At 41.4% G+C, this 23223-nt stretch overlaps 3 protein-coding genes across 3 annotated transcripts; 1 reads left to right on the top strand and 2 right to left on the bottom strand.

Moving 5' to 3' along the window:
• Positions 1-4238: 4238 nt before the first annotated feature.
• On the bottom strand, positions 4239-8042 carry LOC148213121 (uncharacterized). Its single transcript, XM_088123251.1, has 4 exons — positions 7156-8042; positions 6438-6939; positions 5866-6041; positions 4239-5331 (listed from the first exon to the last, which is right to left on the bottom strand). Exons 1-4 carry the CDS (start codon positions 8040-8042, stop codon positions 4239-4241), a joined length of 2658 nt encoding a protein of 885 aa, XP_087979377.1.
• Positions 8043-10371: 2329 nt separating this feature from the next.
• LOC148213120 (uncharacterized) lies at positions 10372-20104 on the bottom strand. The gene is made up of 6 exons (XM_088123250.1): positions 19218-20104; positions 18500-19001; positions 17928-18103; positions 17244-17393; positions 16068-17106; positions 10372-10677 (listed from the first exon to the last, which is right to left on the bottom strand). Exons 1-6 carry the CDS (start codon positions 20102-20104, stop codon positions 10372-10374), a joined length of 3060 nt encoding a protein of 1019 aa, XP_087979376.1.
• A 2411-nt stretch (positions 20105-22515) lies between these two features.
• On the top strand, positions 22516-22935 carry LOC148213119 (uncharacterized). Its single transcript, XM_088123247.1, has one exon. It carries the CDS (start codon positions 22516-22518, stop codon positions 22933-22935), a length of 420 nt encoding a protein of 139 aa, XP_087979373.1.
• The last annotated feature ends 288 nt before the right edge of the window (positions 22936-23223 follow it).

Below are 23223 nucleotides of genomic sequence, written 5' to 3'. Positions count from 1 at the left end.
CCTTCAAGTAACTCTCTAACACCTCAAACACCTCTATGTTTATCTCAGCTAATCAAGCTTCCCAAGGCTACTTTGTTTGGTAGTGTCGGCCCCTGATCATTTTTACCCAGAGCCCCGACACTACTGCATCGACCCTCGACCATTTATACCCGAGGCCTCGATGTCTTTTTAACTATTGGCCCTTGACCATTTTTACCCAAGGCCCCAATAGTTTTCCTTCCAAAAGACTCCTCGCACCGACCCTTGCCATTTATCCTCAAGGCCTTGAACTATGCATCACATTATGTTAGTCCTCCAAGTCTAACTCCTCGAATCGTATAGACCCTTGCCATTTATCCCCAAGGCCCGACACTCATCTACAGAAGCTTGGCGTTCGACCTTGCCATTTATCCCCAAGGTCTTGAACTGTGCATCGACCCTTGACATTTATCCCCAAGGTATCGACGACTACTCAACGTATTGGTCCTTGACCGCCACCACATCAAGACCCAATACTAATTCAACAAAATAGAATCACCGTGCCGACCCCCAACCCTTTGTACCCGGAGCCTCGACACTCATCTCTACCAAGTTAGGGTATCGATCCCCGACCTTTGCACCTGGAGCCTCGATACCCAACTAGTGACGTGCCAGTCTTTTTGGCCCTGTTAGTTTTCCTTCCAAAAGACTCCTCGCACCGACCCTCGACCATTTATACCCGAGGCCTCGACGCTCATCTTTGTTCAATATTGGCGTATCGACCCTCGACCATTTATACCCGAGACCTTGATACCTAAATAGTGACGTATCAGCCCCCGACCATTTATACCCGAGGCCCTGACACTCACCCATTCTTCTTCCATAACATCCAAAACTCCACATATCATCTCTATCCTCCAACCAAGATTCTAGTACCAACTCCCTAATAAAACTAGACACCACAACGTCCATCCACAACACACCATCTAGTATGATTTCAATGCACCATGGATCTGAATAACACATAATTCGACAACAACCAACCTGGTCACAACATAGAGAACACAAAAGTTTCAACAAATCACCTTATGGCATGCTTCACATAACATACTTTTCACAACATAAACAAGTCTTAATCACTTCCAACCATACAATATCAGCAAATTCCCTAAAGTTGCAGACAACTATCATGGCTACAAGTCATATACATATCCAATAAATAACAACTACAAGTTACAATAATATCGACCTCACATCCATGTCCAACAATTACAATAGTAAGAGAAACACATTTATAATGAAAATCAGCAAGAACAATTTCTATTAGCACACATCAACGCACGCACCCGCCCCTGTACTACTTACTCACAACCGCGCCCCTAAGTTTTGCGTCGATCTCATACCTAGGCACTAAAACAGAAAAAAACAGCAAGTTACATATAATATTCAGCCTTCGAAATCAATTCTAAGAGGGTTCAAATGACTCATTACCACAAAATTGACTTCGTATAGGTGTGGGTAACCTAGATCTAGCTCGCCAAGGTGTGGGTAGCCTAGATCGGGCTTCGAACGGGTGTGGGTAGGCCCAAATGCCACTGAAACGCTGCTGTCCACGAGTTGCAGCAGCGGAAAAATACTACAACTCCTCTTTCGACGCTGTTGAACGCTAAAACAACGTCTGGGTCATCCAAACCACGCTTCCACGGGTTGTGGGTATCACCGAAACATAAAGCAGAAAACCCGTAGGGTTTCTGTCGCAACCGAAAACCTGGAAACGCATATTGCCGCAGTGGCTAATAATCCAAATAAAGAAAAGAACGAATCCTAGAAAATCCATAATTGCCCCAGTGGCTAATAATCCAAATGAAGAGAGTCACAATTATTTGTTTCCACAATTTAAAAATTTGCCCTGGTTTTAAATAATAATAATAATCAGCACAACTAACAGCTCAGTAAAAAGTATGAACTAAGGAAGGACGTCCCATGAGTCAACCAAAGCCTAATACCACTAGTAATAAGTCTTTAACGCAAATAGTAATGAAACCCCAGCACAACTATCCTACACAGAACGCAGATAGTGGTCCCTCCTCGGTCAAGCCTCCTCCACGTCATCACCACGACCGCGATCCCTGTTCACACCTAAAACCAACAACATAGAGGGGGGTGAGTATATAAAATACTCCGTACGTAGCCCTCACCAAACAGACACCAAACAACATGCTCATAATGACAGCGACATCATACTTAATAATTAAAGAAACAAGCATCAAGGAACTATTAATAGTAAGGTGACATCTCGACACTCCAAACAAAGTTCAGAAGTCTCGTAACTTTGATTTGCACGACCCGCTAGCCCCTAACTCCTCCAATATACAACTCGTACTAAACTCTAAGTTAGTAATCCAAGTCTAGCTCTTCGAGGCGCTTCGGCCCTTGACATTTATCCCCAAGGTACCGACATCCCTCTACAGAAGCTTGACGTTCGACCCTGCCATTTATCCCCAAGGTCTTGAATTATGCACCGGTCATTGAAATTTATCCCCAAGGTACTGACATCCCTTTACAGAAGCTTGGTGTACGACCTTTCCATTTATCCCAAAGTTCTTGAACTATGCATCGGTGCTTAACATTTATTGTTAAGAAACCCTTGAGAGTTGGATCTAAGAACCTTGCTAACGAACAAGACCCATAGAACTCAATCCCAAAAACCCCGAAAACAAGTATGGAATCAACCCAAGGAAAAGTTTTAGAACGGATTACCTTGATGATCAATATCAAGAGTAGAGAAAACTTGTTTCTAAACTCGTGATTCGAATCACTCCACAAGAGGTATGATCAACACCGCTTGAATGATCCTAAGATGCAAATTCTAAAGACACAAGAAATTGCACAAGAAATGGGAGATAAATCTCTCAACCAAGCTAATGAGAAAACTCACTTTTCATTCAACTTCAAATTGTGTTACAACAAGACATCTCAAGGCTATATATAGCCATCCTAACAAGTCATATGAAAAGTCTTAAGCAAATGAAAAGACTTGTAACTTACAAGAAATGAAAAGACTTGTAAATGAAAAGACATAACTTACGAGAAATGAAAAGACAAGCAAATGAAAAGGTTAAGAACATGGAAAGCCAACCAAAATAATTGCAATCCCGTCCATAATGAGGGATGTGAGTGTTTGACTTGGTTTTTGAATTGAATGAGTTGACTTTGACTTGTCTTGATGGAGTTGACTTTGACCTTGACCAAGTGGACTTTAACTTGCCATAAAAACACTTAAAAATGCATAACTTGCACCAAATTGAAGTGCATAGTTCTAACTTCTTGCACATCTTCCTTTATTTCTCTTGTCGAGTTCAAGAACGCTTGGACACGAAGTAGCAAAGCTTGTTGAAGTTTCCTAGCTCTCGATCTTGTAATCGGTCCATGAGGCATAACAACGGTAGCTCCTTGGTTCATATCATCCTCCCCATCTTCAGAAGGATTCGTCCTCGAATCGAAGTCATCAACTACATCAAAAGGAGACAAGTCAGAAACATTAAAGGTAGCACTCACTCCATACTTACCTGGCAAATCAATCTTATAAGCATTATCATTGATCCGTTCAAGGACTTGAAAAGGACCATCGCCTCGTGGTAGCAACTTAGACCTTCGTTGAGTTGGAAACCGTTCCTTTCGAAAATGTACCCAAACCCAATCCCCTGGCTGGAAAACAAGGAGCTTGCGTCCTTTATTGATGCGGGAAGCAACCTTAGTGTTTTGCTTCTCAATCCTTTCCTTAACTTCTTTATGTAGCCTATGGACAAGATCAACCTTTGTGCTAGCATCATAACTCACAAATTCATTAGGAGGCATAGGCAACAAATCAAGTGGGGAGATAGGATTGAAACCATATACAATTTCAAACGGTGTGCATTTAGTAGTACAATGGACAGCCCTATTATATGCAAATTCAATTAATGGCAAACAATCCTCCCAAGTTTTAAGATTTTTATCTATGATTGCTCGAAGCATGGTAACCATTGTCCTATTTACTACCTCAGTTTGTCCATCAGTTTGGGGATGACAAGTAGTAGAATAAACAAGTTTGGTTCCCAACTTTCCCCATAACACACGCCAAAAATGACTTAAAAATTTTACATCGCGATCACTAACAATAGTTCTAGGAATGCCATGCAAACGAACAACTTCCCTAAAAAACAAATCAGCAATCAATTTAGCATCATCGGTTTTATGGCATGGTATGAAATGCGCCATCTTGCTAAACCTATCAACCACTACAAATATACTATCCTACCCTTCCGAGTTCTTGGTAAACCAAGGACAAAATCCATAGAAATATCAACCCAAGGAGTAGTAGGAACAGGCAAAGGTGAATATAAACCATGTGGTTGTAACCTAGACTTAGCTTGTTTGCATGCAATACAATGCTTACACACTTTATGCACATCATGCTTCATCTTAGGCCAATAAAAATGTTCAGCAAGCATATCATAAGTTTTAGAAACACCAAAATGAGCCATTAAACCACCCCCATGAGCTTCCTTTACAAGCAATTCACGAATTGAACAAGATGGAATGCAAAGTTTTCCTTTTCGAAACAAAAATCCTTCAAACAACATGTAATCATCAACAACAAGTCCTTTTTCACACGATTCAACAAAAGGAGCAAAGAACACATCATCTAGATACAAGGACTTGAGATGTTCAAATCCTAAAATCTTAGCATTCAAAGTATTAAAGAGAGCATACCTTCGTGATAAAGCATCTGCAACAATGTTCTCCTTACCTTGTTTATACTTAATCACATATGGAAATGTCTCTATAAACTCCAACCACTTGGCATGTCTGCGATTCAGTTTGCTTTGCCCTCTCAAGTGCTTTAGGCTCTCATGATCCGTATGAATGACGAACTCCTTTGGCCAAAGATAATGCTGCCAAGTGTGCAAAGCTCGTACCAAAGCATAAAGTTCTTTGTCATAAGTTGGGTACCGCAAAGAAGCACCACTCAACTTTTCACTAAAGAACATTAGTGGCTTATGGTTTTGCATTAGTACAGCCCCAATTCCAATCCCACTTGCATCACATTCAATTTCAAAAGTCAAATCAAAGTTCGGTAAAGCAAGTAGAGGAGCATTGCACAACTTATCCTTTAAAACATTAAAAGCATGCTCTTGGGATGTACCCCAAACAAAAGGAACATTTTTCTTTACCAATTCATTTAGAGGTGAAGCTAGGGTGCTAAAGTCCTTAATAAAACGTCGATAAAAGCTAGCTAGCCCATGAAAACTTCGAACCTCCCCAACATTCGTGGGAGTTGGCCATTCGCTAATAGCCTTAACTTTCTCACTATCCACCTCAACTCCTCGACTAGACACAATGAAACCAAGAAAATTAACCCTTTCCATGCAAAAATTACATTTCTTTAGGTTAGCATACAATTTCTCGTTTCTAAGTGTAGTCAGAACAGCACGCACATGCATTACATGATCTTCCAAAGACTTCGAATACACAAGTATATCATCAAAATAAACAACCACAAATTTTCCCAAATATTCACGCAATACATGGTTCATCAACCTCATGAAAGTACTAGGAGCATTAGTTAAACCAAAAGGCATAACAAGCCACTCATACAATCCATATTTGGTCTTAAATGCAGTTTTCCATTCATCTCCAACATTCATACGAATTTGATGATACCCAGATTTCAAATCAATCTTAGTAAAGAGACTACAGCCATGCAATTCATCTAACATATCATCTAACCTAGGAATAGGATGACGATATTTAACAGTGATCTTATTAATGGCCCTACAGTCTACACACATTCTCCAAGTTCCATCTTTTTTAGGCACTAAAATAACAGGCACACTACAAGGACTAAGGCTTTCGCGTACATACCCATGAGCTAACAATTCATCCACTTGCCTTTGAATTTCTTTGGCTTCAGTAGGATTAGTCCTATAAGCTGGTCGGTTAGGTATGGTAGCACCTGGAATGAAGTCAATCTTATGCTCGATGCCACGAAGTGGTGGCAATTCCTTGGGCATCTCCTCGGGAAACAAGTCCTCAAATTCCTGTAAAAGAGAAACAAAAATACTAGGCAAGGAGGTGTTAAGCTCGTTAGTAAGAAAACAAGACCCTTTGTACAAAAGTACAAGAACAGTCCGTTTCGCCATTAAAACATTCCTAACCTCACTTGAACTAGCATACAAGCTCACCGTTTTGGCTTTTCTCTCATTTTTCCCACTAGGCTGATTGCTACTCCCTTGCTTTTCACTCAAACTTTTTTTTTCTCTCAACTCATTTTCTTTTGTTTCTTTTTCACTTTTTGCTTTTGCATCAGCCTCTTGCCTCTTCTTTTCAAGTTTGCATTGATCAACATGCACATCTTTTGGTGACAAAGGTACAAGAGTAGTTTTTCTTCCATGATGAGTAAAAGAATAGCGATTGGCATACCCATCATACATTACCCGACGGTCAAATTGCCAAGGTCTACCCAACAATATATCCCCGGCATGCATAGGTACAACATCACACAAAACATCATCAACATATTTTCCAATAGCAAAAGAAACAAGAGCTTGTCTACTCACCTTTACCTCCCCACAATCACTCAACCATTGAAGTTTATATGGTCTAGGATGTGGTTTTGTCTCTAAGTTAAGCCTCTTGACCAGAATAGAACTTACAACGTTGGTACAACTACCACTATCAATAATCACACTACAAGGCACAGTTTGGACAAGACACCTAGTGTGAAATAAGTTCTCTCGTTGGTCTAGGCCATCCTCCTTAATTTGAGTACTGAGAGCTCTCCTAGTGACTAAGGACATATGTGTAGGGTCCTCTTCACTATACTCCTCACTCTCACATTCACCATTGTCGTCCTCTTCTACCTCATCTTCCTTCTCATCTTCTGTTACAAACTCTCCTTCTCTAATTATCATAGTTCTTCTATTAGGGCAGTCTCGACTGTAATGTCCTACTCCTTGACATTTCCAGCATTTAATATCCCGATTCCTCACATTAGGTTCATCAACTTTCTCTTTCCCCTTCTTGGAACTCTCTCCTTTCTCAAACTTTTCTTTTGGTTTCTCATATGCCTCTCGATTTCTAAGTTTAGAATCAGCACTCTTACTATCCGTTTTCCATGTAGAAGATGAATGGGAAAAGGGCTTAGTAGAATACCTTTGAGATCGCCTTTGGAGCTGCTTCTCAATTTTGATGGCAAGGTGCAACATCTCTTCGATGTTAAAGTAAGGTTGTAGATCAACCTTATCCGCAATCTCCTTGTTTAAGCCATTAAGAAACCGTGCCATGAGATTCTCCATGTCCTCTTCAAGATCCAGCCGATTCATCAACGTATCCATCTCCTTGTAATAGTCCTCCACAGACTTACTACCTTGTCTCAACACTTGGAGCTTTTGCGCTGTGTCCCTGTGGAAATGTCTAGGAACAAATCGCCTCCTCAACAACTCCTTGAACTCATACCATGAATCGATTGGCGCCTCAAGGTTTCGTCTCCTAATTGACATTAATTTGTCCCACCATGTTACTGCATAATCTTTGAATTGAGCAAGACATAGTCGTACCTTCTTTTCTTCACTGAAATTATGGCAATCAAACACGAACTCCACTTCTTTCTCCCATTGAATGTACGCTTCCGGATCAGTCTTACCATAGAACTTCGGAAGTTTTAATTTGATGTTTCCCAAGTTTCGATCAACTTGAGCATTCGCTCGTGGGGCTCTTTGGAAATTATGATAGCCTCTTCCCCGGCCTCTCCCTCGATCTAAGCCACGACCAACGTGTCTATCACCCCCTCTTGGACCCGCTAAAACTGTAGCCTGATCGTCCTCCCAATGATCGGATCCATCACCTTCATACTCATCCTCATCCATAACACGTGGTGGTGGAGGTGGTGGAACTCTCTCCTGAGCTTGGTTTTGAGTCTCCAACCTTCCTATCCGTTCTGTCAATGCCTCCATGCTACGAATCATTCGTTCAACAGTTCCTTCTAGCGCCTCTCTCCTCCGGGCATCAGAAATATTGCCTTCATCTCCAAGATTAGCCATGCTGTAAAAACAAAATAGAGTGACAAGAAATGGACCTCACAAGCACTCCCTCACTAATTCACTCGTTAGTGAAGTTCACTCGTGTTTAACCCTCAACACTCAAAATAATGTATCGCTCCCTTACAATCTCTCCCTCACAACTTAGTACACTCATATGCACTTCAAACAAATCGGTAAGTGAGTCTAGCAAAGTTAAAAGCTATGTGCATTTCAAGTGGTTTAGACAGCACATAAGAACTCAAACAAGAGTGTGATTTTGGGAGTAACCCGAATAACAACAAAGAAACAAGTTAAGAAAAAAAATAATGGACAGAGTTATAATGGAAGCTAGAAAGAAACGAAAGTAGAGTTAAAGATAAAGATGGTTGGGAATTAAGCAACAAGGAAGTAGCATGAGATTTCAATGCAAGGCTACACAAAGAAGTAATGACAAATGGGGTCTTCTATGTTTTTTTTTCTTCTTTCTTTCGTTTTTTTTTTTTTTCAGTTATGGATCAGCAAAAGCACAATAATGCTAACAATAAATGCTTTCACGTTCAGTTTTTTTTTTTTTTTTTATAAATCAATCAGCAAAGTGCACGAATTTCACCACTAAGAAAGTCGAATCATAAGACTTCAAAGAAGACAGATTTGTAGATAAGATCCAGATCTATAATAATGCAGAAGACGAAAATTGGAAAAGATGAATGGAATTGATACTTTTTTTTTTTGTAATTTTTTTGACAGAATGCATATGCTTAGATATAATAAAACATAAGCAAGGAACACAGAATTCAAAGAGATAAATGCAAGGAAACATATATCCGATCAAAGAGCCTAATGCTCTGATACCAAAATGTTAAGAAACCCTTGAGAGTTGGATCTAAGAACCTTGCTAACGAACAAGACCCATAGAACTCAATCCCAAAAACCCCGAAAACAAGTATGGAATCAACCCAAGGAAAAGTTTTAGAACGGATTACCTTGATGATCAATATCAAGAGTAGAGAAAACTTGTTTCTAAACTCGTGATTCGAATCACTCCACAAGAGGTATGATCAACACCGCTTGAATGATCCTAAGATGCAAATTCTAAAGACACAAGAAATTGCACAAGAAATGGGAGATAAATCTCTCAACCAAGCTAATGAGAAAACTCACTTTTCATTCAACTTCAAATTGTGTTACAACAAGACATCTCAAGGCTATATATAGCCATCCTAACAAGTCATATGAAAAGTCTTAAGCAAATGAAAAGACTTGTAACTTACAAGAAATGAAAAGACTTGTAAATGAAAAGACATAACTTACGAGAAATGAAAAGACAAGCAAATGAAAAGGTTAAGAACATGGAAAGCCAACCAAAATAATTGCAATCCCGTCCATAATGAGGGATGTGAGTGTTTGACTTGGTTTTTGAATTGAATGAGTTGACTTTGACTTGTCTTGATGGAGTTGACTTTGACCTTGACCAAGTGGACTTTAACTTGCCATAAAAACACTTAAAAATGCATAACTTGCACCAAATTGAAGTGCATAGTTCTAACTTCTTGCACATCTTCCTTTATTTCTCTTGTCGAGTTCAAGAACGCTTGGACACGAAGTAGCAAAGCTTGTTGAAGTTTCCTAGCTCTCGATCTTGTAATCGGTCCATGAGGCATAACAACGGTAGCTCCTTGGTTCATATCATTTATCCCCAAGGTACCGACGTCTGCTCAACGTATTGGTTCTTGGCCTCCCCCACGTGTGGACTCAATACTAATCTCAATTAGACTCATCATGCCGACCCCCGACCCTTTGTACTCGGAGCCTCGACACTCCTCTCTACCAAACGGGTGTACCGACCCCCGACCTTTTGTACCCGGAGCATCGACACCCCATAGCGACGTATCAGACCCCAGCCTTTCTCTCGCAGGGCCTTAACACTCAACCGACATCCTACCTGTAACAAACAACACCGACGTTCTCACTCTTAGTTTCCAACAGGGGTTCCAACTCACGCTAACTCATCCTGATAGTCACAACAACCTTCACAACAAGAAAAAAAAAATCCAACATACTTATGACTGGACAGAAGTAAACACAATCAGTCTTCTCCTAATGCCAGGCATTCTACACGTTTAGCACAAATGCTATCTTCTGCCATACAACAGATGCAACAAGACCCTCATATAGCAGTCGTCAAATAAATGCTTCGTTACCGCCAAAAACGATTCCATTCAGGTGCGGGTAGCTCCAATCTAAGTCGACGGGGCGTGGGTTGCGTAGATCAAGCTGTTAACAGACGTGGGTTGTCGCCAAACACCAAAAACCCCATTGTTTGAAATTTCCCATTTAAACGCCGCACGTGCTACACCCCGCTGTCACGAACGGGCAATCCTCGGTCGTCACCGCCGCACGCCGCTAGCACGAACGGAGCCGCCGCACGCCGCCACCACGAACGGAACGTCGCCCGCTGCACACCCTGCTGTTCGAACGCCGCACGTCGCCCACTGTCCTGAACACACCGCCGCGCCCGCTGCCGTGGTTTGGAGTCGTCGTCGCGCCTACTGCCGTGGGCTGGGTCGTCGTGCCGTCGCCGGGTGCGGTCGTCGGAGAATGGGCTCGCCGGCGATGGTTGTGAGGCAGCACAAGGGGGGGGGGGGAATTTGTTTCCCTAGAAGACAACACGTGAAGGTAGGGGGAGGCTAGGGTTTACTTTTCCTCTTTTTTTTTTTTGTTCTCTTTTTGTTTTAATTTCCAAATAACTAGGTTTTTTTTTTTGGAAATTTGATTAATCCAACACATGGCCCTTACCTTGGATAAGGTTTGGGCTTCTAGGAAAGTCCAGTTAACTAATAATTTGGTTGAAAGAAAACAAGATCCATGGACTCCAAGGGATTAAAATTGCAGTCCTCACCCCCCTATACTTAATTAGTTCCACTAATAGAATTAAGCAACCAGCCCAACGACCCAGGACAAGTACCACAGCAAACCACTCATTGTCAACAACAATTAAATACATACATAAAACCAATAACTCACAACAATTACCGCAGTAGTTCAAAATAACTGACATAGAGCAATTAGATAAATTTAAAATTATCTCTAAGAAAGAACCCCCGGGACTTGAGGGTAACCTGACCTGAGTAATACGGGGCGTTACACCGGCTATCCTCACCATCAGCGGGGGACCAGCGGGAAGGGAATCCAGCAATAAGTGAAAGACCCTAGCTCGATATTCCAGGGGGAAACTCGGAGCACCAGAGGTCTTAACCGTGAAACTAGTCGATCCGAGACCAGCAGTTACCTTTACCAATGAGGAAGCGAATGCCTAGCTCCAATCGCACAAGGCGCCCTCGTCGTTGTGTCGGGATCGACCAGTACCGACACATCGAGTGCTGGTAGACGGAGGGAGCTCGACAAACGTCGTACCCCTGGAAATGTTGAGCACACTTGGGTGGGATGTTACTAAGCTCAAAAGGTCTGCGTTATTGCTGGTCGGCTTCTTTGGTGAACGAGTTCATCCTGAAGGAAGCATCGAATTGCCGCTCACTTTGGGGGAAGGAAAAAAAGCAGTCACACGAGTCGAGGGGTTCGTGGTGGTCGACGTCCTCTGGCCTACAATGCCATCCTCGGGAGGTCGGTGATTCACCACTTCAGGACTGTCCCATCCACCTACCACAAAACTAAGAAGTTTCCCACCCCTAACGGGTGGGGACTCTAGACGGACAGCATCGAGCCTCGCGGTAATGTTATGCCACTACCATGAAGGAACAAAAAATGGTAGGTGCCATCCACGCACCAGAAGCTGAACCCAAATCGCCCCTCCTCGATCGAAACTGCTCCCAAGGAAGCTCCGAACGTGGATGCCCCAGACTCAATCATGGAGCAAGAAAAAGGCATCCTGTCGGTCGAAGAGTTAGAGGAAGGAAAGACCACCAATGTGGGGGCTGCACAGTCGAGCGGCGAAAAGGAGCGCCTAGTCGAGTTCCTCAAGAAGAACGCAGACATATTCGCCTAGTTGCACCAGGACATGCCTGATATATATCTGATGGCGGTTCATAGGCTCAACGTGGACACAAGCGTGAAGCCGATAAGGCAAAAGAAGCGAACCATGGATGCCACCCGCCATACGGCCAGGACATAAGAAGTTGCTGAACTATTGAAGGCCGACTCTAGAGATCCACTATCCGAACTGGTTGTCCAACGTAATCTTGGTTAAGAAAGCTAATGGAAAGTGGCAGATATGCATGGACTTCACCAACTTGAACAAGGCTTGCACGAATGATAGCTTTCCCCTACCACAGATCGATCAGTTGGTAGATGCCACGGCGGGACACGAGTTGCTGACGTTTATGGACGCTTACTCAGGGTACAACCAGATAAAAATGCAGCCAGTAGATCAGGAGCGTACATTCTTCATCACAGAGCGAGGGCTGTTCTGCTACAAAGTCATGCCCTTCGAATTAAAGAATGCTGAGCAACCTACCAACGAATGGTGACAAAGATGTTCGCCTAAAAGATTAGAAGAATCATGGAGGTGTACGTCAACGACATGCTGGTCAAGAGTTGAACAGCCGAACAACATAAGAATGACCTCTCCGAAGCTTTTCAGATCATGCGCCATCACGGTATAAGACTGAACCTAGCTAAATGTCAACATCTTTTGTATTTTGTATTATTCCAATTTTACCCTTATGACATACGATATACATTTGATGTATATTTGATATACGTCTGATGGATGTATATCTGATATATACATCCGATATATTTCTGATATACTTCCGATACATCCAATGTACCCTTGCTATATATCAGATGTACGTATTATACATCTGATGTACCTCTAATTTATGATATACTAAATATATTTGTAATTGATATACCTATGTATATCTTATATACATCTGATGTATCTCTAATGCATATTAGTGGTATACTAAATATATTTGTAACTGATATACTAAATATAAGGTATATCAAATGTTTAATTTTCAATGATATATCAGTTATTTAAATTGTAGTTTATCAATGTGATTTGTTGATTGATATACTAATATTATCAATAATTTTGATTGCTATATCAACTATTTAATCTATATTAATATTAATTACTAAATATAAGAGATATCAGCTGTTTGAGTTTATAAAGTATATCAGACCTTTAACTTTTCTTTTTTTGGACGTCCGTGGTCCATATCAATATTTTATGCAATAATTTTAGATTTTATTTTATTTGTTTGCACCATTGTTTTAATTTGAAAAAAATTAGTTGATATATTATATTCATATCAACACATAGATAACATAGTTATATCAGTAGATATCATGGTTATATTAAAGGTGCATTTATGGTAAATTAAAGACATATTAAATATATATCACAAATGTATCAATATTATGTTAGTGGTAAATCAATGGTAAATTATATAATGATATAAGAACCTATATATGAAACCATATTTATATCATACGTATATCAGCAGAATCATATTAGAAGTTATATGAGTAGATATCATAGTTATATAAAAAGTAACTCAATTGTATCAATATTATATTAGTGGTATATCAATGACATATAAATTATATCACACGTATATTAGTGGTAAATCAATAAATAGTAAATAATATAATCATATAATAAGTTATATTAGTGGATATCATAGCTATATCAATGATATATCAGTTGTATATCAGTAGTAAATAAGAGGTATATCAAGTTATCAAATATATATATCAGTGCTATATCAGTCTTATGGGAGTAAATTTGGAATTTTATTATTGGACCTCCGTTTTTTCAAAAACTTTTACTATATTTGCAAAACTAAAATGTAGATGATAAATTTGTTATTTCCTTATTGTTGGATGCGAATCCTAGCCTGCCACGTGTCAAGATTCAAAAGGTGAGGTAGATGAACATGCGGACGAAATATAGAAAGTGGCTCCAAAGTACTCAGGTCGGCAGGTAGGGTAGGACCTACAGCGCCGAGCTGACCTGAGACAAAGTCCGTAAAATGTCCCTTCCGTACCCGACAACACGCCGCGATTTTAGGATGTGTCAGAACTCCTGTTGGGCCCAGTTTCTATAAATAGAAACCTTTGCCTTAAATGCAAGGTACGCAATCCTAGAGAGACTCGGCAAGTTAGCTCAGACCAGAACTGACTTGCTCGTCGGAGTGTTAACTTTGTTTTGCAGGTCTCAAGAGGGTTCAGGGCGGGAATCGAACCGTTGACCATAGTTCATCCTCATCAATCCGACCTACACCTAATCCGAGCTCAGCGATTTCGAGCACTAACATCTGGCGCCGTCTGTGGGGAACGACACATCTAGAGGTCAGTCTCACTTATCGCAATTAGAGTCAATGGCCCGAACCCGCTCCCAACAGTCACGATCTCAGCTGTCACCCATCCACTCTCCGGCGAGGGATGCTGCCACTTCCCGAGCCCATCCTCGGCTTACGTATTCTCAGGTGGCTGGGACCCCTACTGTGGAACGACGGCCCCAGGCGGGGGTGGTCAAAGAGAATGGAGGTCGGCCAGCCACGTCCGATCCAGTAGCAGTCCGGGACTTCCACCTCACTTCAGATCAGTTTCCGCCACTACAGCTTCAGAGGAACGGGTTACCGCCCCGCGCACCTCGCCTCCGCAGCTGGGTGTTAAGAAACCCTTGAGAGTTGGATCTAAGAACCTTGCTAACGAACAAGACCCATAGAACTCAATCCCAAAAACCCCGAAAACAAGTATGGAATCAACCCAAGGAAAAGTTTTAGAACGGATTACCTTGATGATCAATATCAAGAGTAGAGAAAACTTGTTTCTAAACTCGTGATTCGAATCACTCCACAAGAGGTATGATCAACACCGCTTGAATGATCCTAAGATGCAAATTCTAAAGACACAAGAAATTGCACAAGAAATGGGAGATAAATCTCTCAACCAAGCTAATGAGAAAACTCACTTTTCATTCAACTTCAAATTGTGTTACAACAAGACATCTCAAGGCTATATATAGCCATCCTAACAAGCCATATGAAAAGTCTTAAGCAAATGAAAAGACTTGTAACTTACAAGAAATGAAAAGACTTGTAAATGAAAAGACATAACTTACGAGAAATGAAAAGACAAGCAAATGAAAAGGTTAAGAACATGGAAAGCCAACCAAAATAATTGCAATCCCGTCCATAATGAGGGATGTGAGTGTTTGACTTGGTTTTTGAATTGAATGAGTTGACTTTGACTTGTCTTGATGGAGTTGACTTTGACCTTGACCAAGTGGACTTTAACTTGCCATAAAAACACTTAAAAATGCATAACTTGCACCAAATTGAAGTGCATAGTTCTAACTTCTTGCACATCTTCCTTTATTTCTCTTGTCGAGTTCAAGAACGCTTGGACACGAAGTAGCAAAGCTTGTTGAAGTTTCCTAGCTCTCGATCTTGTAATCGGTCCATGAGGCATAACAACGGTAGCTCCTTGGTTCATATCATCCTCCGCATCTTCAGAAGGATTCGTCCTCGAATCGAAGTCATCAACTACATCAAAAGGAGACAAATCAGAAACATTAAAGGTAGCACTCACTCCATACTTACCTGGCAAATCAATCTTATAAGCATTATCGTTGATCCGTTCAAGGACTTGAAAAGGACCATCGCCTCGTGGTAGCAACTTAGACCTTCGTTGAGTTGGAAACCGTTCCTTTCGAAAATGTACCCAAACCCAATCCCCTGGCTGGAAAACAAGGAGCTTGCGTCCTTTATTGATGCGGGAAGCAACCTTAGTGTTTTGCTTCTCAATCCTTTCCTTAACTTCTTTATGTAGCCTATGGACAAGATCAACCTTTGTGCTAGCATCATAACTCACAAATTCATTAGGAGGCATAGGCAACAAATCAAGTGGGGAGATAGGATTGAAACCATATACAATTTCAAACGGTGTGCATTTAGTAGTACAATGGACAGCCCTATTATATGCAAATTCAATTAATGGCAAACAATCCTCCCAAGTTTTAAGATTTTTATCTATGATTGCTCGAAGCATGGTAACCATTGTCCTATTTACTACCTCAGTTTGTCCATCAGTTTGGGGATGACAAGTAGTAGAATAAACAAGTTTGGTTCCCAACTTTCCCCATAACACACGCCAAAAATGACTTAAAAATTTTACATCGCGATCACTAACAATAGTTCTAGGAATGCCATGCAAACGAACAACTTCCCTAAAAAACAAATCAGCAATCAATTTAGCATCATCGGTTTTATGGCATGGTATGAAATGCGCCATCTTGCTAAACCTATCAACCACTACAAATATACTATCCCTACCCTTCCGAGTTCTTGGTAAACCAAGGACAAAATCCATAGAAATATCAACCCAAGGAGTAGTAGGAACAGGCAAAGGTGAATATAAACCATGTGGTTGTAACCTAGACTTAGCTTGTTTGCATGCAATACAATGCTTACACACTTTATGCACATCATGCTTCATCTTAGGCCAATAAAAATGTTCAGCAAGCATATCATAAGTTTTAGAAACACCAAAATGAGCCATTAAACCACCCCCATGAGCTTCCTTTACAAGCAATTCACGAATTGAACAAGATGGAATGCAAAGTTTTCCTTTTCGAAACAAAAATCCTTCAAACAACATGTAATCATCAACAACAAGTCCTTTTTCACACGATTCAACAAAAGGAGCAAAGAACACATCATCTAGATACAAAGACTTGAGATGTTCAAATCCTAAAATCTTAGCATTCAAAGTATTAAAGAGAGCATACCTTCGTGATAAAGCATCTGCAACAATGTTCTCCTTACCTTGTTTATACTTAATCACATATGGAAATGTCTCTATAAACTCCAACCACTTGGCATGTCTGCGATTCAGTTTGCTTTGCCCTCTCAAGTGCTTTAGGCTCTCATGATCCGTATGAATGACGAACTCCTTTGGCCAAAGATAATGCTGCCAAGTGTGCAAAGCTCGTACCAAAGCATAAAGTTCTTTGTCATAAGTTGGGTACCGCAAAGAAGCACCACTCAACTTTTCACTAAAGAACATTAGTGGCTTATGGTTTTGCATTAGTACAGCCCCAATTCCAATCCCACTTGCATCACATTCAATTTCAAAAGTCAAATCAAAGTTCGGTAAAGCAAGTAGAGGAGCATTGCACAACTTATCCTTTAAAACATTAAAAGCATGCTCTTGGGATGTACCCCAAACAAAAGGAACATTTTTCTTTACCTTAGAGGTGAAGCTAGGGTGCTAAAGTCCTTAATAAAACGCCGATAAAAGCTAGCTAGCCCATGAAAACTTCGAACCTCCCCAACATTCGTGGGAGTTGGCCATTCGCTAATAGCCTTAACTTTCTCACTATCCACCTCAACTCCTCGACTAGACACAATGAAACCAAGAAAATTAACCCTTTCCATGCAAAAATTACATTTCTTTAGGTTAGCATACAATTTCTCGTTTCTAAGTGTAGTCAGAACAGCACGCACATGCATTACATGATCTTCCAAAGACTTCGAATACACAAGTATATCATCAAAATAAACAACCACAAATTTTCCCAAATATTCACGCAATACATGGTTCATCAACCTCATGAAAGTACTAGGAGCATTAGTTAAACCAAAAGGCATAACAAGCCACTCATACAATCCATATTTGGTCTTAAATGCAGTTTTCCATTCATCTCCAACATTCATACGAATTTGATGATACCCAGATTTCAAATCAATCTTAGTAAAGAGACTACAGCCATGCAATTCATCTAACATATCATCTAACCTAGGAATAGGATGACGATATTTAACAGTGATCTTATTAATGGCCCTACAGTCTACACACATTCTCCAAGTTCCATCTTTTTTAGGCACTAAAATAACAGGCACACTACAAGGACTAAGGCTTTCGCGTACATACCCATGAGCTAACAATTCATCCACTTGCCTTTGAATTTCTTTGGCTTCAGTAGGATTAGTCCTATAAGCTGGTCGGTTAGGTATGGTAGCACCTGGAATGAAGTCAATCTTATGCTCGATGCCACGAAGTGGTGGCAATTCCTTGGGCATCTCCTCGGGAAACAAGTCCTCAAATTCCTGTAAAAGAGAAACAAAAATACTAGGCAAGGAGGTGTTAAGCTCGTTAGTAAGAAAACAAGACCCTTTGTACAAAAGTACAAGAACAGTCCGTTTCGCCATTAAAACATTCCTAACCTCACTTGAACTAGCATACAAGCTCACCGTTTTGGCTTTTCTCTCATTTTTCCCACTAGGCTGATTGCTACTCCCTTGCTTTTCACTCAAACTTTTTTTTTCTCTCAACTCATTTTCTTTTGTTTCTTTTTCACTTTTTGCTTTTGCATCAGCCTCTTGCCTCTTCTTTTCAAGTTTGCATTGATCAACATGCACATCTTTTGGTGACAAAGGTACAAGAGTAGTTTTTCTTCCATGATGAGTAAAAGAATAGCGATTGGCATACCCATCATACATTACCCGACGGTCAAATTGCCAAGGTCTACCCAACAATATATCCCCGGCATGCATAGGTACAACATCACACAAAACATCATCAACATATTTTCCAATAGCAAAAGAAACAAGAGCTTGTCTACTCACCTTTACCTCCCCACAATCACTCAACCATTGAAGTTTATATGGTCTAGGATGTGGTTTTGTCTCTAAGTTAAGCCTCTTGACCAGAATAGAACTTACAACGTTGGTACAACTACCACTATCAATAATCACACTACAAGGCACAGTTTGGACAAGACACCTAGTGTGAAATAAGTTCTCTCGTTGGTCTAGGCCATCCTCCTTAATTTGAGTACTGAGAGCTCTCCTAGTGACTAAGGACATATGTGTAGGGTCCTCTTCACTATACTCCTCACTCTCACATTCACCATTGTCGTCCTCTTCTACCTCATCTTCCTTCTCATCTTCTGTTACAAACTCTCCTTCTCTAATTATCATAGTTCTTCTATTAGGGCAGTCTCGACTGTAATGTCCTACTCCTTGACATTTCCAGCATTTAATATCCCGATTCCTCACATTAGGTTCATCAACTTTCTCTTTCCCCTTCTTGGAACTCTCTCCTTTCTCAAACTTTTCTTTTGGTTTCTCATATGCCTCTCGATTTCTAAGTTTAGAATCAGCACTCTTACTATCTGTTTTCCATGTAGAAGATGAATGGGAAAAGGGCTTAGTAGAATACCTTTGAGATCGCCTTTGGAGCTGCTTCTCAATTTTGATGGCAAGGTGCAACATCTCTTCGATGTTAAAGTAAGGTTGTAGATCAACCTTACCCGCAATCTCCTTGTTTAAGCCATTAAGAAACCGTGCCATGAGATTCTCCATGTCCTCTTCAAGATCCAGCCGATTCATCCACGTATCCATCTCCTTGTAATAGTCCTCCACAGACTTACTACCTTGTCTCAACACTTGGAGCTTTTGCGCTGTGTCCCTGTGGAAATGTCTAGGAACAAATCGCCTCCTCAACAACTCCTTGAACTCATACCATGAATCGATTGGCGCCTCAAGGTTTCGTCTCCTAATTGACATTAATTTGTCCCACCATGTTACTGCATAATCTTTGAATTGAGCAAGACATAGTCGTACCTTCTTTTCTTCACTGAAATTATGGCAATCAAACACGAACTCCACTTCTTTCTCCCATTGAATGTACGCTTCCGGATCAGTCTTACCATAGAACTTCGGAAGTTTTAATTTGATGTTTCCCAAGTTTCGATCAACTTGAGCATTCGCTCGTGGGGCTCTTTGGAAATTATGATAGCCTCTTCCCCGGCCTCTCCCTCGATCTAAGCCACGACCAACGTGTCTATCACCCCCTCTTGGAGCCGCTAAAACTGTAGCCTGATCGTCCTCCCAATGATCGGATCCATCACCTTCATACTCATCCTCATCCATAACACGTGGTGGTGGAGGTGGTGGAACTCTCTCCTGAGCTTGGTTTTGAGTCTCCAACCTTCCTATCCATTCTGTCAATGCCTCCATGCTACGAATCATTCGTTCAACAGTTCCTTCTAGCGCCTCTCTCCTCCGGGCATCAGAAATATTGCCTTCATCTCCAAGATTAGCCATGCTGTAAAAACAAAATAGAGTGACAAGAAATGGACCTCACAAGCACTCCCTCACTAATTCACTCGTTAGTGAAGTTCACTCGTGTTTAACCCTCAACACTCAAGATAATGTATCGCTCCCTTACAATCTCTCCCTCACAACTTAGTACACTCTTATGCACTTCAAACAAATCGGTAAGTGAGTCTAGCAAAGTTAAAAACTATGTGCAGTTCAAGTGGTTTAGACAGCACATAAGAACTCAAACAAGAGTGTGATTTTGGGAGTAACCCGAATAACAACAAAGAAACAAGTTAAGAAAAAAAATAATGGACAGAGTTATAATGGAAGCTAGAAAGAAACGAAAGTAGAGTTAAAAATAAAGATGGTTGGGAATTAAGCAACAAGGAAGTAGCATGAGATTTCAATGCAAGGCTACACAAAGAAGTAATGACAAATGGGGTCTTCTATGTTTTTTTTTCTTCTTTCTTTCGTTTTTTTTTTTTTTCAGTTATGGATCAGCAAAAGCACAATAATGCTAACAATAAATGCTTTCACGTTCAGTTTTTTTTTTTTTTTATAAATCAATCAGCAAAGTGCACGAATTTCACCACTAAGAAAGTCGAATCATAAGACTTCAAAGAAGACAGATTTGTAGATAAGATCCAGATCTATAATAATGCAGAAGACGAAAATTGGAAAAGATGAATGGAATTGATACTTTTTTTTTTTTGTAATTTTTTTGACAGAATGCATATGCTTAGATATAATAAAACATAAGCAAGGAACACAGAATTCAAAGAGATAAATGCAAGGAAACATATATCCGATCAAAGAGCCTAATGCTCTGATACCAAAATGTTAAGAAACCCTTGAGAGTTGGATCTAAGAACCTTGCTAACGAACAAGACCCATAGAACTCAATCCCAAAAACCCCGAAAACAAGTATGGAATCAACCCAAGGAAAAGTTTTAGAACGGATTACCTTGATGATCAATATCAAGAGTAGAGAAAACTTGTTTCTAAACTCGTGATTCGAATCACTCCACAAGAGGTATGATCAACACCGCTTGAATGATCCTAAGATGCAAATTCTAAAGACACAAGAAATTGCACAAGAAATGGGAGATAAATCTCTCAACCAAGCTAATGAGAAAACTCACTTTTCATTCAACTTCAAATTGTGTTACAACAAGACATCTCAAGGCTATATATAGCCATCCTAACAAGCCATATGAAAAGTCTTAAGCAAATGAAAAGACTTGTAACTTACAAGAAATGAAAAGACTTGTAAATGAAAAGACATAACTTACGAGAAATGAAAAGACAAGCAAATGAAAAGGTTAAGAACATGGAAAGCCAACCAAAATAATTGCAATCCCGTCCATAATGAGGGATGTGAGTGTTTGACTTGGTTTTTGAATTGAATGAGTTGACTTTGACTTGTCTTGATGGAGTTGACTTTGACCTTGACCAAGTGGACTTTAACTTGCCATAAAAACACTTAAAAATGCATAACTTGCACCAAATTGAAGTGCATAGTTCTAACTTCTTGCACATCTTCCTTTATTTCTCTTGTCGAGTTCAAGAACGCTTGGACACGAAGTAGCAAAGCTTGTTGAAGTTTCCTAGCTCTCGATCTTGTAATCGGTCCATGAGGCATAACAACGGTAGCTCCTTGGTTCATATCACTGGGGGAACACAGGTGCACACTCCGGGGCGAGTACTGACGTGGGTGTGGACCCCGTCGTGGTAGCCGACGTGATCGCCGAGCTTACGGAGGTCAAGGCGAGGCTCGAAGCAGTTGAAAGAGGCAACGAGGTGTCCGGCTCTTCCGTCTTCAGGGATCCCATTCGAGGAAAGGGGCCGATGCATCCGACCAAAAAGACGGAGTATCAGTTCCAACCTCGCAGGGAGGCCCGAGTCGGGGTGCCCTAGCGAAGGCTACAACGAGTGGAGACATACGGCACCCAAGGAGTCCAGGTACGTAATCACCCGCAACACGACAGTCGGGTGGAGGACCGATGCCCAAGGGTCCGACCAATTCGAGCTCCACTAACCTCGTTTGACAGCTACAACGCCTGACAGGGCCGAGGAGAAGGGCCATGAAGGCGACGAAGTGGTGCGCCCGAGGATCGGGAGTATCGAAGCAATGGCGAAGAGGGAAGCCCGGAGGTCGACGATCGAGAGAGGTCCTCCCAGGGAGAACATTCGTTCCGATCCGAGGTAGACCTCCTCCGAGATCAATTTCAAAAGGAGATAGAAGATCTCAAGCGACAGTGCAGGCCTGTGGATCCACATCGAGTGGCCGAGCAAGATGAGCCGCCCTTTTCCCAAGCGATCTTGAACGCACCTATCCCGCCGAGGTTCAAAGCTCCGGTCATGAGCTCCTACGACGGGTCGGGAAATCCGATTTCATCGACCAACCTGAAGTAATGGAGGTCCAGTTAGCTCAACCTACGTGGATGGATCCGATTAAAGAATTCCTTGTCAGTGGCTCAGTCCCTGCTGATCCGAACCAGGCCAGAAAGCTCCGACGACGAGCTGCACACTACTTGATGCAAGAGGGCAAGCTCTTCAAAAGGGGATACTCCCTACCACTACTACGATGCCTCGACCCGGATGAGGCGAGGTATGTAATACGTGAGATTCACGAAGGGGTTTGTGGGAACCACGGAGGAGCTCGGGCCATGGCTGTGAAGGTCGTTCGCCAGGGGTACTATTGGCCGACAATTGAACATGACACTAAGGAGTTCGCCAAGACATGCGAAAAATGCCAACGCTTTGCGAGCATCTTGAGGCAACCCCCGGAGATGCTGACGCCGATCTCAAGCCCTTGGCCTTTCGCTCAGTGAGGGATAGATCTGATCGACCCACTATCGACGAGGAAGGGGCAAACGAAGTTTGCCATAGTAGCTGTAGATTACTTCACCAAGTGGGTGGAGGCAGAACCTCTGGCATCTATCTCCGAGGGGAAGGTCGTCAACATCGTATGGAAGAATGTAATATGTCGGTTCAGTATCCCGAACGCCATCATCACCGACAATGGAAAGCAGTTTGACAGTGCCCAGTTTGACCAGTTCTGTCAACAGCTCGGCATACGCACCTCAGCTCATCTCCGGCCGATCCACAGTCTAACGGGC

The sequence above is a fragment of the Momordica charantia genome, assembly GCF_013281855.1.
Source record: "Momordica charantia cultivar OHB3-1 chromosome 1 unlocalized genomic scaffold, Mcharantia_2.0 BLBB01000001.1, whole genome shotgun sequence".
Lineage (NCBI taxonomy): Eukaryota > Viridiplantae > Streptophyta > Magnoliopsida > Cucurbitales > Cucurbitaceae > Momordica > Momordica charantia.
This window is presented reverse-complemented; position numbering and strand designations above follow the sequence as displayed.